The 12,438-nt window shown below is 43.6% G+C and overlaps 1 protein-coding gene across 4 annotated transcripts in view; it reads right to left on the reverse strand.

The window, feature by feature from the left end:
• Positions 1-12,438, reverse strand: part of FMNL2 (formin like 2) — a 281,915-nt gene that overhangs the window by 114,832 nt on the left and 154,645 nt on the right. For all 4 annotated transcript variants that reach the window (XM_006260421.4, XM_006260422.4, XM_014599550.3 and 1 more), the window contains exon 2: positions 5,247-5,330. In XM_006260421.4, coding sequence (XP_006260483.1) covers positions 5,247-5,330 — 84 coding nt within the window. The remainder of the gene's footprint in view (positions 1-5,246; positions 5,331-12,438) is intronic.

Raw genomic sequence — 12,438 nt, forward strand, 5'->3', positions numbered from 1 at the left:
ATGCACCATCTCCCAAAAAGTTCTATGATTTATGTATGTATTCCTGCTTAGACCTGTTGCCTCTTTAAAAATGTCATAATAAAACTGCAGGGGGGGGGGAGAGAAAGATTCAGGAGATGTAAAAAGAAAGACTGGGTTCCAGAGAGCAGTAGGGTGAATTTCTGATCATTTATCTGTTAGCTCTAGGAACAAGAGGGCTTAATAATTCATTTTGGTTTTAGTAAAAATGATTTAACAAGCATAATTTAGATCTGCTCAGTGTGAACATAAATTGTTTGGATCCTTCTGTGACATTCGATCTTTTCTTAACACAAGACCATTTTGGCTCTATTTGTTTGTTTTTGTGCAACCTAATGCGAGAACACCAGCTTCCAAGTGTGAAAGCTCTTTACTTTGTAGACTTCAGCCAGACAACATGCCAAAATGGTTCTCACCTCTGTGAAGCATAACTAGGACTCAAACTCTAGCCTCACTGAAGTCAGCAGGCGTCTTGCCATTGTCTTCAATGGAATCAGGGTTTCACCCTACAGCTGTGAAAAATAGGGTTTGGTTTTGCAGGCTTTACACAAACTCTTTTCAGATTTTATTTCCCAAAGGCTTGAACTTCCAGAGTTTCAAGTCAAGTTTCAAGTTACAATGAACACTGAAGTTTAAAATAAAACTAAACTTAAGCCTCCACAACTGAACTGGTATCAGGTGAAACTACCACATTTTACACCCACAGCTACATACTGACCTGAGTTCGACAGAAGTGAAACCCAAACTCATGCCACCCAAGGCCTAGGCTTGTTACAAAAAGTGAAAAACACTCAAAGGAACCTTTCTAGAACCCTGCATTAGGCTCCATGTTGGTAACTAATCCTTAAAAGGGAAGACTTTCACCAAGTTAAACACTTTCCTGGTTTGGGGTTTCCTTACAATAGAAATACACAGCTTGAGACAATTCAACAAATGGCCATTCTGGGCAGGAAGCTTCTGCTCTTCCACCATGCATCTGTTTCCCATTGAGTCCTCCCACATCTATTACTCCACACATCACCAGCAGAGCCAAATGCAGAAGACACCCTACTGGCAAAGAAATAAACCTTCATGGAGACTTCCAATGTCATATGATAAGTAATCCAGTAGGGGGTATCAAAGAGTTTTGTAATATATTCCCCACCCACTCCTATTCTCACCACATGAAGCTGAAAAGCCCAAAAGCACCAATCAAGGATAACTGCAGAGAACTAACACATCCTAAACCAAATGCAAAAAACATTATCACCCTTATCAAATGTTATCACTTTCTCTATTACCCGAACACAAAGGTAAAGCTTGAGGCATAGGCCTGGAGCAAAATTCCAGGCTGAACGCTGAAAGAATGAGGAATGAGTAGGCTGTATAATACAAGGTAGGCATTAAAAGCCTGAGAAAATTGTCCCTAATTCATCTAGGGACAGGCCTTCATTCTTTTAGTAGTTGTGTCATGTATTCATAGTCAGCTGTTTGTTTGCTTTTTTAATTTGGAGAGCTAGACTTGCCACTGTTTACCCTGAACATCTGTCCATGGCCTCATCCTTTCCTCTCTCACAATAAAAATCCTCATAGGCTGAAGCACTTGCAGCTATGGGTTGCGGCTCTGTATTTCCGTAGTATCAATGTTTCTCTGCCACTCTATCTTGGATATTTTCTTGCCTGAGTGCTGTTTTGGCTCTCAAAAGTGTCGTCGGGTCTCTTCTCCCAATATAAAACCAGCAACCATTAATGACTAGACCAACAGAAGTAAACCTTTTTTTCTCTCCACACCCTCTTGAGGACCCAGGGGACAACAATTCTCCACTGCCTCGCAATCCAGGACTTTTGATAACATTTGGTGTCATCAGGCTCACTCCATCTACATGCTATATACCCTTTCCCTCATCCTGTATCCCTCTCGTCTATTAGAGCAGCGGTTCTTAACTTTTTTTTGTACCAGGGCCCATTTGTAAACATTGATGGCCAGTCCCGACCCAGTGCTCATTCCCAACCTGCTACCCGCCCCCCACCCCCAGGTCCCAGCCCCGCAGTGTGCAGGGTACGGGGTAGGTTTGTGGGGTGGGGGCTGCAGGGGGTAAGGACCGCCCAGCTGGAACTCTGCCAGCCTGCAAGGGAAAAGCCATGGGTTGCCACATTTTTCTCCTTTAAAAGACAATCCATTTTTTAAATTTGTTCATGACCCTTTCATATATTCTTGCGACCCACTTTTGGATCGTGGCCCGTGGGTTGAGAAACACTGTATTAGAGTAGAAACTTTGGGGCAGGGACTGCCCGCTATTCTGTGTTTGTACAGTACCCTGCAAAATTGGGAACTACTGCAACTATAAAAAAACCACCAGCACCAATAATACTATTACACTGATAATTTATTATCCTCATGCAGTCTGAAGCAAGGAACCTGCTTTTAGCATAGCAGTAAAAGGGCAAGCATAGTCAGAAGTTTTGCAGTAACAAAAGAATAGGAAACCTGCTTTGCACCCATGGTCCATCTACTGTAGTATCCTATCCCTGACAGTCATCAGAATCAGATACTTCAGAAGAAGGTGTTATAATTCTTCCATGTTCAGTTTTGGGATAATTTGCCCCTTCCCATAAAAATTTCAATAAAGCATGAGACTCATGGTTCTCCAACTTTAATTCACTATATTCCACATTTCCTTTTACCTCTTTACCCAGTTCTTCACAGACTAGTCAGAGACAGAACATCAGCAAATGCCTTATGAACTGCTCAAAAAAGCATAGCAAGAGAGACTTCTCTAATCTAAAATCCTTTTTCCTTCAGGTCATTAGTTCAAAACCAGCACAGAACCACATGAAATGAAAGTTAACTTCCCTCGGGTGTTTTGTTAATGCACATACTTTTTTTGTTTTTACAAAATAAAAAGATGAAAAATGTTATAGAGTAATAGATGATGTCAATACAAAACAACAATTCAAGCTCTGCTTCAATTAAAATTGAAAGCATATATTACACACACAATTTATTCGTGGGAAAATGTGTGTTAGCCATGTGCCATAATTATGTGAACAAATATAAATATTTCATGCACCATATGCTGTATTATGCTGCCTTTATAGATGCCTGCCTCCTGGCAGCTCTAATTTACACTGGCTGGCAATCACTCTCAAGGGGGTTGACAGGGCAGCTGGGGAGTTGTGACAGATAGCAGAACTCCAGTCACACTTCCCTGAATGCCCCAAAGTATGTCCCCTATATACTGGCTGGGTTCAGACTACTGGCTCACAGCCAACTATTCTGATTCCCCACTTCAGGATCCTACCACGTGAAAAATCCTTAGCATGGTTAGGACAGCTCTTTGCCCTGCCTTCAGAACAGTGAAAAAGGGGCCCTATCTTGACTAAGCAGACTCAGTGCAGTTTTAAAATGCCACTAAAGCCTGCATTTCTGCCTCCCCTATCCTGTGCTGTATATGCTTCCTATCTCGCTCACCCCTGTTACCTGCATATCGTAGACATCAAGACTTACATGAAGTGGCAGCAGTTGTACGCTAAAACTGCATGATTCACCCTGAGATGTGAATGAGTATCTAGGCCACATGATACACTTCCTGTTACTAAAATTTTGTACCATGCAAACTGACGTGGTATAAAACCAAGGACAAAGGTAACGATCCAGAGATGCTCACCTTTTGATGGTACATGCTTTAGGCAACCATCCCTTGGGAAACTAGTTACTTACAGTCAACTAAACAATTTGCTGGAGTATCTCAGTAATGTGTAATTTTCAGGAGTACAGTGCTTAAAAACGCTCTGCATAAAGTATTCAAGGAATGCAAGCAGAGAGCTCTGTATCGCAGTTTACTTCAAGATACTCTGGCTTCATTGTAAGCTCAACTATTCTGTGGGATGAATGCAACATGTCCCACAAAACTTGTTTCTGCCCTAATCATGATCCCTCGACATGATTATACACCCTCCAGAACTCTCAATCCAAGTTCCTATACTATGACTCTTTTTTGTGGTTACATTTCATGACTCCATATGGGTTTGCCTTCTGTGGAATAGGTCCACAACAAGTTACTGTAAGATAACTAGGGCAGTGATTCTCAACCAGGATGTCATGGCACCCTGGAGTGCCAGGAGATCCTTTCAGAGCCAGCAGGGGTGCTGGGTAATATTAGCACTAGTAGTTGGGAAAACACCTACATAAGATTCACAAGATAAACTCAAGAGATTTCAAAAAGGAATCTACCATGTTAAAAATATTGTGCCGTGCAGTGGTCTTTCTGAATTCTTTGCAAGAGAAGAACTGTTCTGTTATTTTTCCATAGTCAGAAACTAAGTGAAAGCTAAGACCTTGCATCTAATGTGGGGTGCCTTGAGCCTAAAAAAGTAGAGAACCACAGAGTTAGGGTGTGAGATTACACAGAGTCATTTACTCCACAGTAACTGTCCATGTGCATGCTCTTACCCCGTGGGGAATGTGAGATAGGAAAATGACGGATATGCTTTCTTTCACTTACCACAGGGTAAGAACATGCCTCTGGGCACTTACCTGTTCAAAGTCCATGCTCTCATTGATGACTGTCCTTATGGTAGGGCCCTACTTAGGTCTTAGCTCAGATATCTGTCTTCCTTTTATTGTGCTCTGAATTCTTTAAATACTCTGTTTCCCTTTTGGTGCTACAGAGCCCACATGTTAACTGTAATACATTGTTCTGAGAGCCAGCATCAACAGTGCTGCTGGTGCACATAGCTCTCTTGGCATATGGTGATGTTTAAGCTCAAGTTGTTACTCAACCTCTGGAAATGAAGAAATAATTCAGGCCACGTGCCCATTCACACTTTGTAAGGTTGCTAGTTTATGCCAATCATGATAATAGTTTTGTGATATGAGAACTGTATACAAACTGGACCAAAACCATTCACCAAGACACAGAAAGAATTATTAGCTCAAACCAAATTCAAACAAGCAGACAAAAGGTGAAGAAAGGCCATTCTCCTTAAATTTAGACCGTGACAAACAGCAAAACATTCAAATGGGAGAGAATAAGATCAGATGGAGAAAAGTGTTATTTTACAGATGATTAAGAAGTACTGTTATATAGTTTCAAAAGGATGCTACAAGTAATGGCACATAAAGCCACAGAAATGAAAAAGCCAAGGGAATGTTTGACCTTGACTTTGGTGCTCTCTAAAAGACCAGGAAAATACAGAAGAAACCCAGCTTGTGCCATATGCTAGAAGCCCTCCCCAGTGCTCTTTACCTGATCGCAGATCAGCTCCCATTTCTTCTCATTGTCATATTGCCGCAGTAGCCTGGCTTTGTCAGGTGGCAAGTTCATTGCATTCTGTGGAGACAGAGAAAACAAACATGAGAGACCACAATGGGCCGAAGGTCAAGAGGAGTCAGACGTGAGCAAACCAAGGCAGTACGACTGTGGTTGTTTAATAGTTTCATCTGAATTCCTGGTGACACCGCTAGTTTGAAGGGACCTTTTGTATCTCTAGCTTAGCCCAGGAAGTGCCACTAAAGCAAAAAGAGAAAGAAAATCAACTATGCTCAATCATATATCTCCCAATGGTGAGCTACGCTGAAAACTGGTGGAAGTGCATTACTATTTCTTAAAGAGAGCACCTTTCAGAAGCATACCACTTCCTAAATATTGGGTGAAGAATAAGGTCTTGATCTCTCTTTAAAAAAGGCAGTCCTAGTTGGGTGAAGTCATGTTGCCAGTGCAGATTGCTAGAAACTTCCCAGTGCAAACAGATTATCCCTGCCTTTTACATGGTGAATACCCATATTGCCTGCATTTTACAAACATTAATAGGTCTCTCAAGAAACTTTAATATAATCAGGAAGCTGGGGTACAAATAAGTTAAATGGCCATGAACAGTATGTGATAGAGCCACAAGATACCTCCCCTGCTCACACAGTTATGGACTTGCCTGCCATGCAGCAGCATATCTAAACATTTATTTTTTCCATTTGAGGTACACAGAATCAAACAACTCACGTCTGTGGAAGTGCCAACAGTACAATGAAAGATTAGTCTGCAACACATTTCAGCACTGCCTAATAGATCAGGTATGTATAGCAAAAGCAGCTGCAGCGTCGATACAGTAATCAGTGTATGTTCTTTGTTTAACAGTTGGAATTTCAGGGAAGGCAGCTGCATAATGGCATTTACAGCCCTAGGGCCTGCAACCTTGAACCTGGGAGAATGGCCTTGACCACATAGTAGCTTTCTCCTGACTACCACACATACCCTCCCAGGCAGTTGTTGAGACCTTCATCAGTGCCTGAGGCTCCCCGAGACCCAGATGGCTGGTCCACAATGCCTGACCAAACACTTTTCCTATTTAAATCAAGAACAGGAGAAGGGAGTGCCAAGGTGTAGGACTCTTCTTGATCGTTGATTGTACTCCTGCAACTCTGCTCACTTTTTGACTCTTTGGTTCCTGCCTGAATCTGTGCCTAATTCCCAGTCTCTGGCTCCTGACCTTGCCTATTCCTGACTCCAAAGCTTGTGCAGGGTGTAGGGATTTGCAACCTTTTCTTGACTGAAAGCACTCCTTGTTAGCCTCAAGGCATTCCTTGGAAAATGTCAGCTCTTGCTTTTAACTTGTCTGACTACAGAAAAATAATACAGTAGTTCTTCTATTTCAAAGACCACAGGAGGTCAGAATATTTTTGATACTATGGATTTCTACTTGAAATCTTGGACTTACCTGTGAATCCTGTGTAGGTGTTTGTACAACTAACAATGCTAATATTGCACAGCACACCATGGGATCCTTAAAAAGATTTCACAGCACCCCAGGGCACCGCAGCACATTGGGTGAAAACCACTGCTCTGACTGTTGACATCCCAGTTATACTCCCAACAGCAGCTAGTACAGAGGCAACAATAAATACAAGCACCCAACACTGTTTAAAGTAGAAAAGGAATAATTTGACAAGCAAATTTCAAAACATTCAGCCCATGAGCTGGGCAATTTTACTGTATCAAACTACCCATGACACTAAGACAAACTTATCCTTGGGACTCCAAAAAACAACCACTAGAGTCCACATCCTGCCCTGAGTTATATCTGTCAAGTCAATAGAAAACTCCTAACAAAGTAGACATGCCACAGGTTTACTGCTAAGGAAAAGGCATCTATGTTGTGAATGGGCAGGTATCATAACCAAAGTAGTAACCCCAAGGAGCTTTGGCAACAAGCTATGTAGAACAGAGAAGTATTGTAGTCTTCTGGGACAGGGGTTGTCAACCAGGGGTACGCATACCCCCAGGGTTACTTAAAAAGGTTGTAGGGGGTACGTGTGAGCGGACGGGGATGGAGCGTGCCCTGGGGTGTTCCCACACTTTGCCTCTTACCTGGGGGAAGGGGACAGGAACGGGAAGGGACACACCAGGCACCACCAGCTTCGCCCAGCACACCATGGTGCATCCTCGCCCCCACCCTAGTTCACTACCCCCTTACAGCAGAGCTGCAAGGGTCTGAATGGTGGGGGGGAGTATGTTTTGTGCCCACCCCGGGCAGCACGCGACTGGCCAGGCATGAGGCCTGTCAGCAACCCACAGAGCTATGACTCGCCATGGTAAAGTGGTGCAGCGTGCAGCCAAGCAGGGCAGTGGCGGTGGCTGCTGCACGCAAGGCCCTACTCCTGTTTGCTCTCCCCCCACACCACTGCTACGTACACCCCCATGAGATCAGCACGTGGGTAGGATGGGCTGTGGGATGCTGCGGGCTGGGGCCAGAGCAGCCCCGGGCTGTTCTGACGGGGGTGTTGGACTGGGTGTCAAGACCCCCACAGTGTAGGAGGGAGTAGGACAGGGGCAGGAGCAGGGGCAAATCATTCACCCCTGCCCCACTCCCTCCTGCACTTCAGGGATTGTCCCATGACCCAGCCCGGCTGGAGCCCCATTCACCAGCAATGGAGCCCCACCTAGGCTGGGTCATGGGACAATCAGAACCCAGCAGCTCATCCAGGGTCACGGGAGGACGGCTCCTGTCACTGCGCAGACTGTGAAGGAGCCAAGGGGGGGGGCACATGCCCCCCCCCCCCCATGCTCCCCCGCACTGTTTCCCTGGACGAGCTGCTGGGCTCCAATTGTCCCACAACCCAGATTGACCAGGGCCCCATTCATGGTGAGTGGGGCCCTGGCCAGGCCGTGGGACAATCCCCACTGTGCAGGAGAAAGTGGGGCAGGGGTGAATGATTTGCCCCTGCCCCTGCTCCACTCCCTCCTGCACTGTGGGGGTCTCAAGCCCCAGCCCCAGCCCTACTCCCTTCCTCACCGCTGTGAGGTGGGCTGCAGATAGAGGTCCCCGCAGTGAGGGAGGGAGCGGGGCAGGAGCAGGGGCTGGGCGGAGTGGAGCCCCAGCCAGGCCCCACTTCCCCCGGCCCCGGCCTATGCCCCGCTCCCTCCCTCACTGCGGGGCCCTCAATCTGCACCCCCCTACAGCCCTTTCCCCTCCGCCCACCCCTTCCCCCACAGACATACCTGCTGGGGTGGGATGCGTATGCACGCATGTGCTCAGCCCCCAAATAATTTTTTCTCCCTTCGCCTATGCAGCACCTGCCCCAGCCCCACTACCTCACACACCACAGGGGCCTCAATCTCCCCTCCCCCCCACCTTAAAAACGAGAAAAAAATATAAAGGGATACATGAGCTGAAACGTTGAGACCGAAGAGGTACTCTTGTTAAAAAAAGGTTGAAAATGAAAACCCCTGTTCTAGGAGTACACCAGCACACTGATGACATTCAACAACAGTAGCAAAGATTACATTGCAAATGTTAATTTTCATGCTGATGTATGCTGAAAGTACAACGAGTCAAAAGATCTTAACTCACACCAGCCGTGGGATCAGTATGTCTAACAACTATTTTTTAGATTGTTTCGGTCTGTCTCAGCATTACACACCTGTCCTAGGAAAGCTGCTTCCATCACTTATGCTCTCAGTGCTGATTCCTTCTCACTGACCATATCAAAATAACATTCCCTTTTCTGCATTAGTTTGAGTTCTTTCAAGCCTACATTCTCATACTAGATTGCACATGCCCATTTACTGCAATTACACTATCTGATTCAGTCAGCTGAAACTGTGTATCTTTGTTTGTTGTTGTTCAAAGATGTATATTGTCCATCTACCAAAACTTTCTGCCTACAGTTACCATGCTCATTAAGAGCCCAGTTCACTGATCTGTAACCATGGGGCTCCATAATATGTTACATGTGGATCTTCCACGCAGCTACCAAAATGGTACAAAACTTATCCTCCATAAATGCTGGATTCTGGCAACGAGCCAATACATTTTCTAAAACCTTTGGAGATCATGCAGAAAAAGTGAACAATTCTCTAAACTGTTTTATTCAAATTCTCAAACCTCTATGCAACTTAAAGTTTCTGGAAATACCATGTCTACTTGACAGACACCTATGGCGCTCTTTTATATTTCAGGCAATCTAGATGGACAAAAATGCAAGAACATGCGGGTCATTCCATCTGATCCTCTACAATATGTAGATTTATTATCAGTCCCACAAGTGACTTATCTATCCTGACCTTGAATGACGGAGCTTTTCCCCATCTTTTGAGTATCTATCCCATTGCTCGGATGTTATAACCACTTTTCTTCCCTTAGCTTTAAGCTATTGCTTCTTGTTCTGTCCTCTTATAAGACTGCATTCTTCATTCATGTATTCATTCATCTAGATGATGTTTATAGCCTGTGATCCTATCTCCTCTCTCCCACTCACTCATCCTTCATGCTGTATATTTTATTGCCCATCTTGGTATTTTCTCTGGGCCTTTTCTATACCCCCCCTGTATTGTGAATATCTAATTAAGATCAGTGTTATGTACTGCATAACCTGCCATCGTACTGTGTTTGGCAGTATAATCTTATTAGATCTAATCAGCTTTTCAGACCAGCGCAGTACTTGGGAAGGCCATTTGTTGAGAAGACCTGTGATCAATGAGGACTAAATCATGGCAATACACCAGCACAGACTGTGTCTTCTGAATGAGGCACAGAACACAATTTGACCTTAAGGATCCAATCTAACTCTCGGTGATTTGTAGTAATACTGAACTGGTTTGCTTATCACATTCCCATGAGTAGGAACATTTTTCCCCACCTTGAATTTCTTTGTAGTTTTGGAGGTGACAGTCTTCACTCTGTAGTCTTAGCAGCTGTATATTGTTACTATGTGTTATCAGTTAGCTCATTTCACACATTGAAAGGCAAAGTGACTCCTCAATACATTCTGTACAGTCAAGGTCCATATCCTCCTTGCCTTCCTCAGACATCATGATTTTGGACTCATTGGTGAGCGATTTTGAGGTCCATTTGCACAAAAGTCATTGTCAGACAATGAGCAGGCCTACCTGCTGAGGTAGCTGAATAATGCTCTCCCCAGTAACAGTCCCAAACCTTGTCCTCCAGGCTTTCTTTTATTGACTTTTTAAACAAAAGATTCTAGACAAAAACAAGCTACTCACAAGGTAAGTCCCAGTTGTCAGAAACTATTTCAAAGCTAATTAGCCAGCTGGTAAGGGAAAGACACACCCATCCCCTTAGGCAGCCACCCCTATGGTCACTTCTCTCTCCTTTCTGTTGGGATCACTCACGTGACTAGAGAACAAATATGCATTTGGGCTTCTACACACCTTTATGCTTTGGCACAGCACTATTTAAAATGTAAAGCCTTCTGCTTTTATGTTAATCACCCTGAAGGTCACATTTGGTTTCAGAACGCATTAAATTGTTGCATATACTGGAAATGCCATTATTGGGAATTATCATCAATTCTCACTGCAGATCTTCTCAGGCTCACTGCTTATCTAACAGCTTTCTTCCAGGCTTACATCTGTACTACTTTCTTTCTAACCTGTATGCCTATTATTTGTTAAATCTAATCTAACTCTCAAACAGTAAACTAATCTTTCCTGGCCTTTTGGTCTATTGCCTCGCTACTTCTTGAGAGTTGGGTCTCAGTACAAAAACTGACCCTGAAATTAACTCTTTCTCGAGACTGTTAATGAATATAATTATTTTGAACACTGACTTCTGGAGTACCCTAACTGTTATCATTCTCCACCCCAAGTCTTTCTTTTAATAATGGCTCCCTGTTCCCTGATGGACAATCAGTTTCTTACACACTCTATGGTATTTTTTTTTATCTAACTGGCAGCAATTCAATTTCTTTACAAGTTCATTGCATGACACCGTATCAAATGACTTCTTGAAATCCAAGTACACTACATCTACTGCAAGGCTTTTATCTACAAAATCAGTAATTACAGCAGACAAGGCAATGTAATTGGTTTGCAATGACCTTATAACTTGCAATAACTGTGACCATAATTATTATTAAGAAAATACATGTTAAATTTTTATTTTTTGTTTTCTTATGGTTCAAATTAAATAGCTTGCAAAAGTCTCTTGGTCATTATCAGTTTTCCCCACTTCTGGATTTCATGAACCCCACTTTTTAGTTCAGTCACAGGATTTAGGTGCTTCATTATTTTATTTTGCATTCCTGTCTAGTCCAAAATCAGAGACTGTGTTCCCATGGAGTGCCTATACACATGCAGCAAAGCTGCTCCAACATGCTCTAATTAATCAAGTCTGCTGGAGCATAGTAATTACCGTGCTCCAACAGACTCCAGCATCCTGTGCATCAGCATCCCCACACTGAAAATGGTGGCAGGGGCACTGTAACTAAAGCTTGGCCAACGAGCTTTAGTTAACACACCCTCACTGCCATTTTTCAGCAGAGGGATGCTGATATAAGTGATGCTCCAGGCACTTTAATTAGAGCAGCTCTCAGAGCTGCTCTAATTAAAGCACCCCCACCCACACACTTCCAGAGCACATGTATAAACGCCCAGGGTGATTACCATGTCTGTAGCTATCCTTGGAAAATCCATCTACTATAAGCACCCTTACACTTGCTTTCATGTAATAATCTTATCTCACACAGGAATTGGGTATGATGATCATGTTACATACTCTGGCCTGACTTCTCTTTGTCCTACACTTTGCCCAACCATTCACACCAATGCCATGAAGCATTAAATTAGACTCGTACTAGTTTGTAACTTTATGCTTCATTTACACTCTTGCAAATGTCTGTACAAGATGCAAAGCAATGGCAAATCAGGCACTAATAGCACTGAAAAGCAGATGTTTTTCACTCTCATCTTTCTATCACCATAATAACAGTGTCATAAAATAAAAGCTGGCACAGCATCACACATTCCTACATAGTGAAGAGCACGGGCTTGGATCATAGTCAAAGCACTTGGATTGGCTTTGAATGTAGCTGTGATATAATATTAGCTCACTGGATTGTAGCTGATGATTCTACTTTACAGTGCACTCTTTCACTAGAAGGCCAAGACTTCTGATTGAAACTGCAAAACTGGTGCCACTAATTGA

The sequence above is a fragment of the Alligator mississippiensis genome, chromosome 4, assembly GCF_030867095.1.
Source record: "Alligator mississippiensis isolate rAllMis1 chromosome 4, rAllMis1, whole genome shotgun sequence".
Classification (NCBI taxonomy): domain Eukaryota; kingdom Metazoa; phylum Chordata; order Crocodylia; family Alligatoridae; genus Alligator; species Alligator mississippiensis.